The following is a 16,942-nucleotide window of genomic DNA, read 5'->3' as shown; positions in this document are numbered from 1 at the left end:
ATTTGTAGTAGAAATTTTCAAAAACGAAACAAAAAGAAAACACCAGCCAGTAAAACAATAGACTTCTTTCAGAATTTTTTTTTTCTTTGTTTTTGTTTTTTTTATACAAATATCATTGTATCCTTTGTATCTCTTGAAATAGCACTTTTACAGCAATATGTTGTAATCATGCACAAAATAATAACCAGCTATAGGTGGAAAGCATTCTCTTAGTTGCATATTCATTCCATCAAGCACTTTGTGAATAGCAAACACAACAAAATAAAGAAGATTTTTTGTTTGTTTTTTTCTGTACAGAGTCTTATTTCATAAATCCTATCTGAACAAAATGAAGATGCCTTTAAGAAAAAAAAAATAGGTTTTCCTTTTACCCCAAGTAAATATTATCTTTAAAAAAATGTACAAAAGAGCATCGCAGGTATTAAAAATGATATCTTGTGCTTTTGCATGCCATTGGTTACATAAGGACCTGAAATCTAGAGTTTGCGTCTTCTACACCGCTCTGTGTTCTTTGTGACATCTGTAGTTATAGCAAAAAAAAAAAAAAAAAATAGAAATACCTAAAATATTAAATTCAATAAAATTGCATTCAGTTTCGAGTGGTAGGAAGTCCAAAGCACTGGTTCTTGCTGCTTGAATACCTGTTACACAAAGAGATGTTATTGTCGTTTCATATTGGCTGACCAATTGTTCTTGTCAATACTGAATATTTTATTTCGACATCCATTTACTTTCTTCCTGACACATTTTATTATGATTGTATTAAGGGGCGGGTAAAGGGTTAATAAAACATGTCCGCCTTCTTCCAAAAACAGCCACGTATCTAGCCATGGGGAGTATCTGATGCGCGCATGCGCAGGGTAAGTCAAGCTCAGCGCTGAAGTTGGGTGTTCATCCTTGGCTTCAACTCATCGCTGTGCATGTACCAAGGCTCTGTGAAGCCGGAGATATACAACCTGCTTTAGTGCTGAACTTGATTTATGCTGCGCATGCGTGAGATTTCATTAGATTATACTGGTGACATCATAGGGGCTAGGGGAGCTCCGTTGCAGCAGAGGGGATGAGACAAATTGTGGAGAGCTTGTCTTTAGGCCCATCTATCCATGGTGAGTATCTGATAGTGCAGCTATGATCTAGGTGCAATACTACACATAACCTGCAGACAAGGGTGGCGCTGTTTGGAAGTAGTCATGTTTTCCAATCCCTTTAAGAGTTTTTCCTTACTATTCCCTATGTCATTTATTTTAGTCAAAGTAAATTTAGCATGGAAAAGAATAAAAATATCAATTTTACTGATGTTAAAGGGGTGTACCACATGGAAAATGTGTTGTGACCTGCTGGCAGTATGTTATAGAGGAGGACGAGCTGAGAAGATTGATATATAGGTCTATGGGGAAATATTCAGTGTAACTTAACAGGTATCCATTGAAGTCTCTGATCTTTGTATGTTAAGAAATCTAGGAGGCGGAGCCATCGGTGATTGATAGACTTCCCTCTCTGTCAGTCACTGATAGCTCCGCCCCCTTGGTTTCTCAATCCTTTGAAAGAGCATATATAAGAGCATATACTGAATCTTTCCCCACAACCTATATATCAATCTGCTCAGCTCATTCTGCTCTATCTCACGCTACCTACAGATTGGGAGTCTTTGTACATGTGATGGTTCCCTTTAATGATTGCCCTTAGGCAGAGCCATGTGTATTGGAATCAAATAGTGGTGCCATACAGCATGGTCCCATTGAGGTTTATTGGTGGTATATTATGGCTCAGTGCAACCTGGAGGATGGTCGGTGCTGTAATAAAGTCGTGTGCAAGATCCCTCAGTATGGTTTAGAAATGTTAAAAAATTAAGAATCTTCTTCCTAGTCTGACTTATCAGAAGTTGAACTCAATACTAACTGCATAAATCTCTATGGTAAACTGTTGGGCAGTGGGGCTTTATGGCTCCCGTCCTCTCTGTAGCTCCGTCCATTAATATGGACATATAGGGACAATGACGTCATCAGACAATTCAAGCCAGCAACATCCTAACACTGTTATCTCTGCATTTACATACAGAGTTAACAGAGGCACTGATCAGCACTGCTCTAGTCCTTATCAGGGCTCAGTAGCTCTTTGAAGAGCTGACAGAGACTCCCTTAGCCATCGATCATAGCGAAGAGCATTGAAGTGGATGGACCACCCAGACCACTGCTGCTAGAAAGCAGAGGTGGTCCGAAACCTAGGCAATGAGCAATATATAACAAATGGATGGATAAGATGGCTAAAACAATGTATTGGGTAAATACATAATGACTCCCTTAGGTATCAATCACAGTGTAGAGATGAACAAATCAGCAAGGCCACTGCTGCTAAATAGCAGAGGTGGTCTGAAGCCTAGACAATGAGCTGTGAACTCCGAGGACGCCTAATGAGCAGTATATAATAAAAGGATAGATAAGATAAAGCAATGTATTGGATAAACGCTTCAGTTAGCTCAAAAGTGGTTATACAAGACTAGAAAACATGGCGGCTTTCTTCCTCTTCTCACACGTCCATTGGTCACATTGCCATACTGTAGCCCACTCCTAATCAAATTAATGGTACTGAGCCGTAGTGTGGCCATGAACCAATGGACATGATGTCACTTCCTGAGTAGAAGAAGCGGCCATGTTTTCCAATCCTTGATAACCCCTTTAATCTACAGGTTTAACTATGGTCCTGGAGGAGGGAATACCCCTTTAATGTATATGTCAGGAGCTCTCCCAGCGTATACACTATATGCAATTGTCAATGGGGGGTATCAAAGTGTTGAACTTGGGGATCCCCATTGTTATGCTTGATGGGGTCCGTGTTATTAGTGGGACCACTTCTTGGGTTAGGACAGGCCCCCCCATATTAAAGCCCCAGATATAAAGACCACTTCATTAGATCTCATTAGGTCTCAGTTCACACATCTGCTTTAGGTTAGAGGACACCTTGCAGATTTTGCCTCCCAGCATGCTTTAGGGTCTCCGTAATAAATAAGATGATGCCGGGATGTTGTCGTCTATCATCGGAGAGATGACCTGATCCGTTCCTGCCTCTGACTTAATCACAGGGTATTGGATGGAAGCCGAGTATTATAAATCTTTATGACAAGACATAAATAAAATTAATTTCCTCTTTCTGAAACTAGTTAGAAGCCGCGTTCGTTCTCCGTCAACATCTCTCCTAGTCCATAGGCCTCAAATGAATATGTTAATGGCCTTGATATTACATGCGATCCATTCATCAAGGCCCCGACTTCATCATAACACTTTTATCTCCTCTCCGTGGCTCCAACCATAACATTAGTCTTCAAGAGCCATTGAAGAAAGATGATGAAAATGGAAAATGGTCCTGAGGAAAAGCCGCCTCGGCGCTGCTAATGACCGCCATGGAATACTTAAGAGGCCGCAGTCCGTGAACGCATTTCATGGGATAGCAAACACTTAGTGGATCTGGGTTAGGTTCTATGTCACATTGGTTTTAAGAAGTAAAATGTTTATATCTCCAAAGTCCGGCAGATCTGGATGCTATGGTAAGTGAGGCCTAGCAACATGATCACAGGGGCTAAGGTTTGGCCTATTCCTATAAATATCTGCCTACCAATATCGACCACTGGAAGACAACAATAGACTAGTAGGACTGGAGTGGGAACAGATGACTATGATTCTTTTAAAAAAATTTCACCTACCCTGGCTTTTTTAAAATATAAAATTTTTGGCCGGACAACCCCTATAACATACCTCCCAACCATCCTGGATTCTGTGGGACATTCCCAGATCTGGGTTATATCCCGCCCAGGGCCGGCGTCAGCGCACGGCATAGTCGGGCAAGTGCCGGGGCCCTCAGAGTCTCTGGGGGCCCCCCGGCACTTGCTCGCCCCAGCACTTGCCTGTCCCGTCGGATGCCGATGAGCTGAATACATAGGCGATTAAAGCAGGAGCTGTGAGCTCAGCTCCTGCTTTAAAGCTGTGGCCCGGCGTGCGTGTGTAGGCGCGATGACGTCATCACATCGCGCTTACACACACAAACCGGCCGCAGCTTTAAAGCAGGAGCTGAGCTCACAGCTCCTGCTTTAATCGCCTATGTGAATGGAGTGAGAGAGCGGAGAAAGGAACGTCGGGGGAACGATGGAAGGTGAGTGTAAGTGTTTGTTTTGTATTAAATATTAACCCCTTAGCGACCCTTGACGTAACTGTACGTCATGGGTCGCATGGGGATGTATAGAGCGAGCTCACACGCTGAGCTCGCTCCATACACGGCAGATGCCGGCTGTATCATACAGCCAGGACCTGCCACTAACAGCAGCGGTCGGTGCCCGAGCCGATCGCTGCTGTTAACCCTTTACACACTGCGGTCAAACGCGACCGCAGCGTGTAAACAGCGCAGGCGGCATGGGCGCCGCCATGTTTCGCCGATCGCCGCCCTCCTGAACGTCACATGAGGGCGGTGATCGGTTGCTATTGAAGGCTTCCAGGCTTGTCTCTGCACTAGATCTATTAGACGATGCCAGAGGCCAGAGGCAGCCTCTAATAGAAGTGCTGGGATTCTGCTATTCACTGCAGTACTGTAGTATTGCAGTGAATAGTATGAGCGATCAGACTCCCTAGGTTTCAAGGTACCTAAGGGGTCTGATCATAAATGTAACAGAAGAAAAAAAAAGTTTTTAAAAGTATTAAAAAAATAAAAAAAATATAAAAGTTCAAATCACCCCCCTTTCCCTAGATCAGCTATAAAAGTAATTAAAGAACATTAAACATAAACATATTAGGTATCCCCGCGCTCCAAAATGCCTGAACTATTAGAATATTAAAACATTTATCCCGTACTGCGAACGGCGTAGCGGCAAAAAAAATAAAAACAGCCAAAAAGCGTTTTTTTCAACACTTTGCCTCCTATAAAAAATTGAATAAAAAGTGATCAAACCATCAGATCTTTCCCCAAATGGTATCAATAGAAACGTCATCTTGTCCCGCATAAAAAGACACCACAACCAGCTCCATACATGGAAATATGAAAAAGTTACAGGTGTTAGAACATGATGACACAAATTTTTTTTTCTATTTTGCAAAGTTTATCATTTTTTTTAAAAGTATCAAAAAATTTCAAATACTATATAAATTTGGTATCACCGCGTTCGTACTGACACGTAGAACACAGGTAACATGTCATTTGTACCAAACAGTGAACGCTGTAAAAATTAAACCCATAAGAAAATGGCGCAAATGCATTTTTTCTCCAATTGCGCCTCATTCTGAATTTTTTTCCAGCTTCCCAGTACATTGCACAGCATATTGAATGGTGCCATTACAAAGTACAATTTGTCTCGCAAACAATAAGCTATCATGTGACTCTGTGAACTGAAAAATGAAAAAGTTATGGCTCTTGAAATGTGAGGAGGGAAAAACGAAAATGCGAAACCAAAAAATGGCCTGGTCCTTAAGGGGTTAAGGTGGAACATAATGAAGGGGGCCCATGAAACTGGGGGGCAAATGAAGGGGAGGGGGGGAACGGCATGACACTGGAGAACATGAAGGTGGTGGGGAGAGAACGGCATGAAACTGGGGACAAAGATGGAGGGGGCCAATGAAACTGGGGGGGCAAATGAAGGGGAGGGGGGGAACGGCATGACACTGGGGAAGATGAAGTGGGTGGGGAGAGAACGGCATGAAACTGGGGACAGAGAAGGAGGCGGTTCAATGAAACTGGGGGGCAAATGAAGGAAAGGGGGGAACGGCATGACACTGGGGCAGATGGGGGGTGGAACAGCATGACACTGGGGCAAAGACGGGGGACATGAAACTGTGAGCAGATGAAGGGGGAGAACGTGATGAAACTGGGGACAGAGATGGAAGGGGGACATGAAACTGGGGGCAGAGGAAGGGTGTATATGAAACTGGGGGAGAGATGGAGGGGGGGCATATAATTTACAGGTGACTATAGGAGGATTATACTGTGTGGGAGCACATGATAAATAAATGAGAATGGGCGGAGTCAACATAAAAGTGGGTGGAGCCAAATTTGCAGCGGCGCGCAGGCCCATAAAAACCTGGAGCCGGCCTTGATCCCGCCATTCCAGTTGGCTGGAGGTATACCCCAGCTTCAACTTATCTGCATTCGGAGGACGCGGATAAGTTGAATACACTGGTGAATGAAGCAGACAGCTCAAGCTTCACCGCTGTGCTCCGGCCCCGGGAGCTGTAGGCATTAACTGATGACGTCAATCACATCGCACCTACAGCTCCAAAAACGCTACTTAACCGAGACTGCAGACAGAGCAGCAGGGGAGCGAGGAAAGGTGAGTATCAGTATTTTTAATGTTAAGCTGTGAGGGCAAATTGAAGGGGAATATGATGAAGGGGGCACATGAAACTAGGGGCAGATGAAAGGTGGGCAGATGGAGGAGGATATTAAACTGGGGGCAGATGAAGGGGGGCATGAAACTGGGGGAAGATGAAGGAGAGACATTAAATTGGGGGCAGATGAAGGGGAGCACTTAAACTGGGAGGGGTAATTAAGAGGGAAATTAAAGTGGAGACAACTGGAGGGGGACATTAAACAATGGGGGTCACTGGAGGAGGACATTAAACCGTGGGAGTAGCTGGAGGGGGACCCATACTCCTCTAGTTGTCCCCAGTTTAGTGTCCCCCTCCAGCTACCCCTACCGTTTAATGTCCCCTTCCAGCTGCCCGCGTTTAATGTCCATGTCTAGTTCCCCACAGGTTAATGTCCTGCTCCAGCTGCCATTAATTTATTTTCCCCTCCAGCTGCTCCAGTTTCATGTCCCTCTCTAATTTCCCCCGGTTTAAACTGGGGCACCAGGAGAGGGGTAGTTGGAAGGGAACATTATAATGTGGGGGCATATAATGTACGGGTGACTGTAGGAGCATTATACTGTATGTGGGCACATGGAAAAATGGATGAGAATGGGCGGAGTCAACGTGAAAGTGGGTGGAGCTAAATTTGTTGCGGCATGCGTAGCGCTCTGCACATTTTGTCCCTCTTCCTATTCTTTGTAAGTTGGGAGCCTTTAGGACCACATGCACACAACTATATTGTGTATCCGTACAACCTCCGAGTTGGACAGTGAGCAGCCGTACCAAACCTATAGAAATCCATGGGGCCATACTATATTGTTTGGCAAATCCATGACAGAACCCCGGCCTCACCCGTAGACTTTGGTGCCAGGATATATGATTAACTTGAAATACTATAGATTGTCTGAAGGTGACCTCCATATTCCATAGACCTTGCGAATGTGTCTCCATATCAAGAAAGAAACATATGACTTCCCATGTACATGTATCTCCATATTAGACAGTTCTGTAATTAAAACTAGAAAAGAAAATCTCGCTTTCATTTCCAATGATAAAGAATTTTCCCCTTGAGATTTCTCTCCCAGCTGCACCAGAAATTGTTATTTTTAGCAAAATTAATTATAGAGTTGTGTTTTATCATAAAGCGATTGTGCTGACACGGACGTTACAAAGTGAATGTGACAAACGTGTCATACGTAGTGTGCAGATCAGAAGTAGGAGGGAAATCACCGAACGATCAGCGGGAAACTGTAACGGAAGCAAAAAAAATCCTGCACTTACAATATTACCATAGTAGCGCCATTGGGATTCCAACTCTCAGTGGATGTTCATAGACACATTATTGGAGACTGTTCAGATGGTAAGTAACCTATCTATCTGCAGGGCTGGGGTGATATGCTGGTTCTGGTGACAGTAACCTATCTATCTGCAGGGCTGGGTGATATACTGAAGTCTGGTGACAGTATAACCTATCTATCTGCAGGACTAGGGTAATATGTTGGTTCTGGTAACAGTAACCTATCTATCTGCAGGACTGGGGTTATATACTGGGTCTGGTGACAGTAACCTATCTATCTGCAGGGCTGGGGTGATATGCTGGGTCTGGTGACAGTAACCTATCTATCTGCAGGGCTGGGGTGATATGCTGGTTCTGGTGACAGTAACCTATCTATCTGCAGGACTGGGGTGATATGCTGGTTCTGGTGACAGTAACCTATCTATCTGCAGGGCTGGGGTGATATGCTGGTTCTGGTGACAGTAACCTATCTATCTGCAGGGCTGGGGTGATATGCTGGTTCTGGTGACAGTAACCTATCTATCTGCAGGGCTGGGGTGATATGCTGGGTCTGGTGACAGTAACCTATCTATCTGCAGGGCTGGAGTGATATGCTGGTTCTGGTGACAGTAACCTATCTATCTGCAGGGCTGGGGTGATATGCTGGTTCTGGTGACAGTAACCTATCTATCTGCAGGGCTGGGGTGATATGCTGGGTCTGGTGACATTAACCTATCTATCTGCAGGGCTGGAGTGATATGCTGGTTCTGGTGACAGTAACCTATCTATCTGCAGGGCTGGAGTGATATGCTGGTTCTGGTGACAGTAACCTATCTATCTGCAGGGCTGGGGTGATATACTGGGTCTGGTGACAGTAACCTATCTATTTGCAGGGCTGGGGTGATATGCTGGTTCTGGTGACAGTAACCTATCTATCTGCAGGGCTGGGGTGATATACTGGTTCTGGTGACAGTAACCTATCTATCTGCAGGGCTGGGGTGATATGCTGGTTCTGGTGACAGTAACCTATCTATCTGCAGGACTGGGGTGATATGCTGGTTCTGGTGACAGTAACCTATCTATCTGCACGGCTGGGGTGATATGCTGGTTCTGGTGACAGTAACCTATCTATCTGCAGGGCTGGGGTGATATGCTGGTTCTGGTGACAGTAACCTATCTATCTGCAGGGCTGGGGTGATATACTGGTTCTGGTAACACTAACCTATCTATCTGCAGGGCTGGGGTGATATGCTGGTTCTGGTAACACTAACCTATCTATCTGCAGGGCTGGGGTGATATACTGGTTCTGGTAACACTAACCTATCTATCTGCAGGGCTGGGGTGATATACTGGTTCTGGTAACACTAACCTATCTATCTGCAGGGCTGGGGTGATATGCTGGTTCTGGTGACAGTAACCTATCTATCTGCAGGGCTGGGGTGATATACTGGTTCTGGTGACAGTAACCTATCTATCTGCAGGGCTGGGGTGATATGCTGGGTCTGGTGACAGTAACCTATCTATCTGCAGGGCTGGGGTGATATGCTGGGTCTGGTGACAGTAACCTATCTATTTGCAGGGCTGGGGTGATATGCTGGGTCTGGTGACAGTAACCTATCTATCTGCAGGGCTGGGGTGATATGCTAGTTCTGGTGACAGTAACCTATCTATCTGCAGGGCTGGGGTGATATGCTGGTTCTGGTGACAGTAACCTATCTATCTGCAGGACTTGGGTGATATGCTGGGTCTGGTGACAGTAACCTATCTATCTGCAGGGCTGGGGTGATATACTGGTTCTGGTGACAGTAACCTATCTATCTGCAGGGCTGGGGTGATATGCTGGTTCTGGTGACAGTAACCTATCTATCTGCAGGGCTGGGGTGATATACTGGTTCTGGTAACACTAACCTATCTATCTGCAGGGCTGGGGTGATATGCTGGTTCTGGTAACACTAACCTATCTATCTGCAGGGCTGGGGTGATATACTGGTTCTGGTAACACTAACCTATCTATCTGCAGGGCTGGGGTGATATACTGGTTCTGGTAACACTAACCTATCTATCTGCAGGGCTGGGGTGATATGCTGGTTCTGGTGACAGTAACCTATCTATCTGCAGGGCTGGGGTGATATACTGGGTCTGGTGACAGTAACCTATCTATTTGCAGGGCTGGGGTGATATGCTGGGTCTGGTGACAGTAACCTATCTATCTGCAGGGCTGGGGTGATATGCTAGTTCTGGTGACAGTAACCTATCTATCTGCAGGGCTGGGGTGATATGCTAGTTCTGGTGACAGTAACCTATCTATCTGCAGGGCTGGGGTGATATGCTGGTTCTGGTGACAGTAACCTATCTATCTGCAGGGCTGGGGTGATATACTGGGTCTGGTGACAGTAACCTATCTATCTGCAGGGCTGGGGTGATATCCTGGTTCTGGTGACAGTAACCTATCTATCTGCAGGACTTGGGTGATATGCTGGGTCTGGTGACAGTAACCTATCTATCTGCAGGGCTGGGGTGATATACTGGTTCTGGTGACAGTAACCTATCTATCTGCAGGGCTGGGGTTATATGCTGGTTCTGGTGACAGTAACCTATCTATCTGCAGGGCTGGGGTGATATGCTGGTTCTGGTGACAGTAACCTATCTATCTGCAGGGCTGGGGTGATATACTGGTTCTGGTGACAGTAACCTATCTATCTGCAGGGCTGGGGTGATATGCTGGGTCTGGTGACAGTAACCTATCTATCTGCAGGGCTGGGGTGATATGCTGGGTCTGGTGACAGTAACCTATCTATTTGCAGGGCTGGGGTGATATGCTGGGTCTGGTGACAGTAACCTATCTATCTGCAGGGCTGGGGTGATATGCTAGTTCTGGTGACAGTAACCTATCTATCTGCAGGGCTGGGGTGATATGCTGGTTCTGGTGACAGTAACCTATCTATCTGCAGGACTTGGGTGATATGCTGGGTCTGGTGACAGTAACCTATCTATCTGCAGGGCTGGGGTGATATACTGGTTCTGGTGACAGTAACCTATCTATCTGCAGGGCTGGGGTGATATGCTGGTTCTGGTGACAGTAACCTATCTATCTGCAGGGCTGGGGTGATATACTGGTTCTGGTAACACTAACCTATCTATCTGCAGGGCTGGGGTGATATGCTGGTTCTGGTAACACTAACCTATCTATCTGCAGGGCTGGGGTGATATACTGGTTCTGGTAACACTAACCTATCTATCTGCAGGGCTGGGGTGATATACTGGTTCTGGTAACACTAACCTATCTATCTGCAGGGCTGGGGTGATATGCTGGTTCTGGTGACAGTAACCTATCTATCTGCAGGGCTGGGGTGATATACTGGGTCTGGTGACAGTAACCTATCTATTTGCAGGGCTGGGGTGATATGCTGGGTCTGGTGACAGTAACCTATCTATCTGCAGGGCTGGGGTGATATGCTAGTTCTGGTGACAGTAACCTATCTATCTGCAGGGCTGGGGTGATATGCTAGTTCTGGTGACAGTAACCTATCTATCTGCAGGGCTGGGGTGATATGCTGGTTCTGGTGACAGTAACCTATCTATCTGCAGGGCTGGGGTGATATACTGGGTCTGGTGACAGTAACCTATCTATCTGCAGGGCTGGGGTGATATCCTGGTTCTGGTGACAGTAACCTATCTATCTGCAGGACTTGGGTGATATGCTGGGTCTGGTGACAGTAACCTATCTATCTGCAGGGCTGGGGTGATATACTGGTTCTGGTGACAGTAACCTATCTATCTGCAGGGCTGGGGTTATATGCTGGTTCTGGTGACAGTAACCTATCTATCTGCAGGGCTGGGGTGATATGCTGGTTCTGGTGACAGTAACCTATCTATCTGCAGGGCTGGGGTGATATGCTGGTTCTGGTAACACTAACCTATCTAACCTATCTATCTGTGGGGCTGATATGCTGGCTCTGCTGACAGATTCGCTTTAAGGACAGAAATGATGTTATTTCACTATACCCTTCCATGTCCTTAGATGATAATATTTAGAGAACACTTACATTGGGATTCTAATATTATCTGTTGGGGGTTGTGATCTATAATCCTATGCTGATATATGAATGCCGATAAGTAGAAAATCACAACTTTTGCACTAGTCTGACCCCACCTGGTGCATTCATTTCTTTAGGGACAAATCAGACCATCATAATTCATCAAGACTGGTTTATTGTACGCCAGTCTTGATGTCCCCTCTGCCAGTGCAGGGAGTGCTTAGTGTATTATGAGGCTGCATCTCTCCGGATCCCTTGCCCCTGGCTGGAGTAGATTTTGCCATCATTTGTGGCATAAATGATAAAGAACATGGCGCAGGGTTAGCTTTTCTACCATGTCACCAAGATTAGAAGACGATTACTCTGGAATCCTTGTCCAGTTTATGAGAACTGCAGTGTGTCCAGGCATTGTAACATAGTAACAGCACCCCTCTTGTCTGTAGGCTGTGTCTGGTATTGCAGCTCTCATTTAAATGTAGTTAGTCTGTAATATCAGACATATTGGGGAGAATTTATTAAGACTGTTTTTTCTTACACCAGTCTTAATTTATTCCCCCATTGGTGTGAGGTGTGCCTGAATTACGAGGCTCCGACTTCTTCATAATTCAGGTCCTATGTGCCAAAACTGAAATCTATGCCAGACAGGCACCAGGTCCCAGGTGTGGATGCTACTGTTATACCCCTCGTGCGTTGCGCCCCTTGTGTTAGGTGCCGTACATTCGGAACAATTACCCCTGCAGAGGACACAGCCCCAGCCCTGTAGACCATCAGAAGTAACTTTAAGGCACATTTGTTTCTTACCTCATTGGATAATATTAGAATCAGTGATTTATGCAAAACTCCAGAGAAATATGATGAGCATGATGGGAAAAATTGATGCTGATGAATGGAGAATATGCATTATAAAACAGAATGGCTGATACTTGTGGTCCAGGGATTGGGCGCTCTCTGTCCCTATTACCCATCGTGTGAAAGAGAATTGGTTTATTTTAATTAAAAATTAACTAGTCGGTAGGATATTTTCTAGACTGTCTAGTAAAAGTAGTAGATACAAATCGCAACATTGTTTAGTGGTGTGCTAACACTAGACAAGGCATGTGAGTCCCACTTCTGACACCAATTGTGGACACCACTGTAGGTTCTTCTGCTGACTGGTCTCCAATTTCCCAACATGACCCATCACAGGTAGGAGACGACTGCCCTGCACCATACAGACACCAGAAGTGTCCAAGTAAGTAGCCATATATATCCATATACACTACACAATGTTACATGCTGCAACGGCTTCATTCCATGTATTTATTTTGAAGCTGCGAAATCTGTAAAATATAATACTTTTGTCTAAATTTTCTTCTGCTATAAAAATGACACAACTCTGTAAGATTCAATCGTAGGAACTTTTTCATCTACGGCTTCAGAGCCTCGACATTCACATTTTTTAACAAAGCCTCTTCCATCGTGCTCCGATCTAGAACCTGCAATACGACTTGTCTTTCTTAAAGCTATGAGCAATTGTATAAAAAAAGGATCGACATTCGATAGCCGGCCAGCGTTTCCACCGGCCCACAGTCCATTGAGCTACATGACGTAAACATATCGAGTTTTGCCTGAGAGGATTAGAGTGATTGTTTCCTTCTATTGATGAGATGCCAGAAGATGGTGATGAAATGGGAAAAAAAATAACTTCAGTGCAAATAAAATGGTGGTTCAATGGGTTGGGGGTCCGGGATTTTTTTTTTTTTAACCATGAGTTTGAGACTTTTTTTTTATTAAAAAATATTAATGAATTTATAGAAATGTGAAAAAAAACTCTACCTAGAATCACTTGTTTCTGCCAACCTATTGTTCATGATGGCTAAAGCTCCGACCCCTCCTGAGAAGCCGTTCTGTCTCGTGTTGATGCACACAGTTCTAGGGTAACCATTGGCTGTTTCCGACAACTGCTTCTGTAATATGGCAAGAGACACCTTATTGGAGGCCGTCAGGTCCCTCATGGAGATCATCTCCCCAGACAACCTCCTTCCATCCGCGTCACTGTCGTAATTTCCTTCCGTCTCCATCGACAACTTGTTCCTGCGGAATCGAGATCCAGGGGTGATGGCATTTCGGCGTCCGAGACGCGGGTTTGATTTATGGCACTTGTTACAGCATCGGCACCGTAATTTTTTTAGAATCCAGTTTAAAACTTGCTTGATTACAATCGATATGACGTTAAAAAGTGAGTAAATGCAACAAACTCCCAAAAGTATAAACATGAAATTTCCAAACCTGTAGAATCCCTGATATTTGTACACGGCGTTTTGGCTGCTTACCAAATCTCCAAATCCAATGGTGCTAAAAGTGACAAAACAATAATACAAAGAATCAACGTAATTCCACCCTTCCACTGGGGTATACATGGCTGATGCACAGCAAGAGAGGGTAATAGCAAAGATGCCCAAGATTAGCATCACATGGTAAACCGATGGCTTCCACCCAACAAGGCTGTCGACTTCTGATACAGATGAACCTCTTCGGACTGTTGGAGGTAGAAGCCCGTTTCTTCGTAGACGTCGTTCGTGACAAGCTTTCATTACAAATGCCAAGAGCGATATTATCCTTTCCAAAAAGAGGTTGAAAAACAATATTGTCCCAGCACATCCAAAGAGGCCGTAGAAGATGAGGAATACTTTTCCCGCTACAGTGGCTGGCGTGGTCATTCCAAAACCTGAAATTGGAAACAGAAACAATCGAACATTAGAAATTGGTGAAGACTTGCATATGGTGACATGAATGAAACAATGGCTCATCCTAAATTGTGCACATGGTCATCTCCGTAGTTAGGCTTAGCAGTGTGAGTTATATTCAGCACAGATTCACCTTGAAGTTAGACCTTCGATACGTTTCAGAACTCAGAAGATGTCATTGGACTCTTCTCTAGGCTCATGAAAGAATCAATGGAAGGGTGGAAGACAATCCTATTTGGATCAGATTTTGAGGTCAATCGCCTGCTATTAGGGTCTGATCCTTATAGGATATATTCTTACAAAAGTATTTCACCTGCTTAATGGTGGGTCCTATACAATGATTGGCCACGTTTTTGCAGCCTGGTGGTTCAGTGGTTAGCACCGATGCTTTACCACGCTGGAGTCCTACGTTCAAATCCAACCAACGACCACATCTGCAAGGAGTTTGTATGGTCTTGGTCTGGGTTCTTCCCACGTTCCAAGGACATACAGATAAGGAATTTTTCAGGTGACAGATTCCCTTCACCACTACAGAACTATCGGAGACTCTGACTTATAACATGTGATGTATTTCTACAGAATCAACTGACATACAAAGATGTCACTGCCATGGAATCTATCAGTAGGAAATCTCATCTTGAAGCCATCAGATGACAGACCTGAGTGAGGACACACATCCAGTTTATGTTGTTATAGTTGAGGCCGGTACAACCTACAAGTAATAATACCGCCGAATGTTTCCTCGTACCCCTGTAAATGTTCCATTTGTCTTTACCGCCTTCTTTTTTTTTTCTATCTTACAGACAAAAAGTGTGAACAGAATAAAAGTGACGGCGCTCGGCAGTCGGGGGAATGTACCCTCACACTGTATTATTGATTGCGCCTTGAAATTCTGCTATTGGCCTTGAAGCCATAATGAGCCGTTTCGTTATCCAGATAATTTCCCTCTGCGAAGGACACACATCCATATAGAAGACAAAAGGAATCAGAGGGACACTTACTGCCGTACAATTTTCCTAATCCAGGACCCCATGGGACCCGGCAGGGCTGAATGATCATATTCTGAGGAATACTGTGCTCATGGGCAAAAAACGTAATATTCACCATATAGATACAATGTAAAAAGCAAAATGACTATAATAAAACTAAAGTCATTTCTGTTACCAAATTAGACCTATGGAATAGGGAATTTTTGGTAGAAATAGAAAATAAAATGGGACACAAGCCTCAGATGAGACCTAGATATGGCTGAATGGCTCTTGACTACTGTAAATGCCCCCCTCCCCCACTGCACTGTCTACTATAGGTCAGAAGAGCAACCTTATGCTACATCATTTTGTAAGAGGGATTTTCTCTTTATCAGTAGTTTGCAGGGTCACCTCTGCCATGAGGCAAGATGAGTATCTCGCCTCAGGCAGCAGATTGCCAAGTGCTTAGCCAGCACCGCTAGTAAAAACTTCAGAGCCTATTGCCTGAAATTGCAGCTGCCCTTAAACCCAATGTGGTTTTTGACACCCGTTGCATGTCCACACACTTGCAGCTCTTTAGCAGGGGCCGCTCACTGCTCATATCTCCCATTCCACCCATCACTTACTCTATAGGCACGGTGACGTACACAGGGGAGTTGATATTCTCTGTGTGAAGGTGCAGGAAAGAGCGCTGAGCGCCTTGTCCGGTCCACAGAGTCTTATGTAGTCATCATAATAATAATATAATACATTCTATTTATATAGCGCCAACATATTCCGCAGCACTGTACAAATTGACAATGATAATGATAATACCAATGATGTATTTTTCTTCAATTTTTTTTTCAGGATGAAACATTTGCAAGTAGAATAAAGGCTTTATATTATTGCCTTGGATTTTATGTTTTATATCTGGGGCCGCTGTTAAATGGCTGAGACCTGATTTATTTCTGATCCTGACCATTGCAACAAGGTGTCAGCGTGATGTATGAATACCTGCTCTATCTGCTGTACTAGTGTGGCGTCGGGTGGGAAGGGGTTAAAGCATATGTCCACCTATATACACTGTATCCTTGCAGAATTCCATATATATATATACAGTATATCGGCTTATTGATGAAGCCTTCAGTCAGTCATCTCTAATATCTAAGTCTCTTTTTGACTGATTTCCCCGGTTTTCTATATTTAGCTCACTGATTCCTTCTAATGTTATTGGATCAATAATGTCTTAATTCGCTGTCAGAGTTCCTTCCCTAATTGATCTATTATTTCTGGCTGCCTTGCTGATAGGAAATCCTACTAATATTATAAATGTGAAAGTTTGTGTGTTTGGATGTTTGGATGTTTGTGAGTTTGGATGTTTGTTCCTCAATCACGCTAAAACGCCTGGACGGATTTGCGTGCAATTTTCCACAAACATAGTTTTCCCTCAGGATTGAGTCACAGGCTACTTTTGGTGCCACTAAACAACATGGCTTCCTAGCAGGAGACTCACAAAAGCAGGACTCCTAGCCCCAGCTATAGACTCCCACACACTGCCTGGCATTTCCTGCCTCAACCTGCCTGCACACTCCTTACTGTCACCTCAGGAGTCGCCCTCACTCTACTCACT

At 44.5% G+C, this 16,942-nt stretch overlaps 1 protein-coding gene across 2 annotated transcripts in view; it reads right to left on the bottom strand.

Moving 5' to 3' along the window:
- Positions 1–351: 351 nt before the first annotated feature.
- Positions 352–16,942, bottom strand: part of KCNK12 (potassium two pore domain channel subfamily K member 12) — a 91,890-nt gene continuing 75,299 nt past the window's right edge. Inside the window, exons 2-3 of one of the 2 annotated variants that reach the window (XM_075267044.1) lie at positions 13,452–14,343; positions 352–641 (exon numbers count right to left, since the gene is read on the bottom strand). In XM_075267044.1, the coding sequence (XP_075123145.1) occupies positions 590–641; positions 13,452–14,343 (944 nt within the window). In that variant the 3' untranslated portion in view covers positions 352–589. Of the gene's footprint in view, positions 642–13,447; positions 14,344–16,942 lie in introns of those variants that run through there. The other variant, XM_075267045.1, reaches the window with a different exon arrangement.

The sequence above is a fragment of the Leptodactylus fuscus genome, chromosome 3 (genome assembly GCF_031893055.1).
Source record: "Leptodactylus fuscus isolate aLepFus1 chromosome 3, aLepFus1.hap2, whole genome shotgun sequence".
Classification (NCBI taxonomy): domain Eukaryota; kingdom Metazoa; phylum Chordata; class Amphibia; order Anura; family Leptodactylidae; genus Leptodactylus; species Leptodactylus fuscus.
This window is presented reverse-complemented; position numbering and strand designations above follow the sequence as displayed.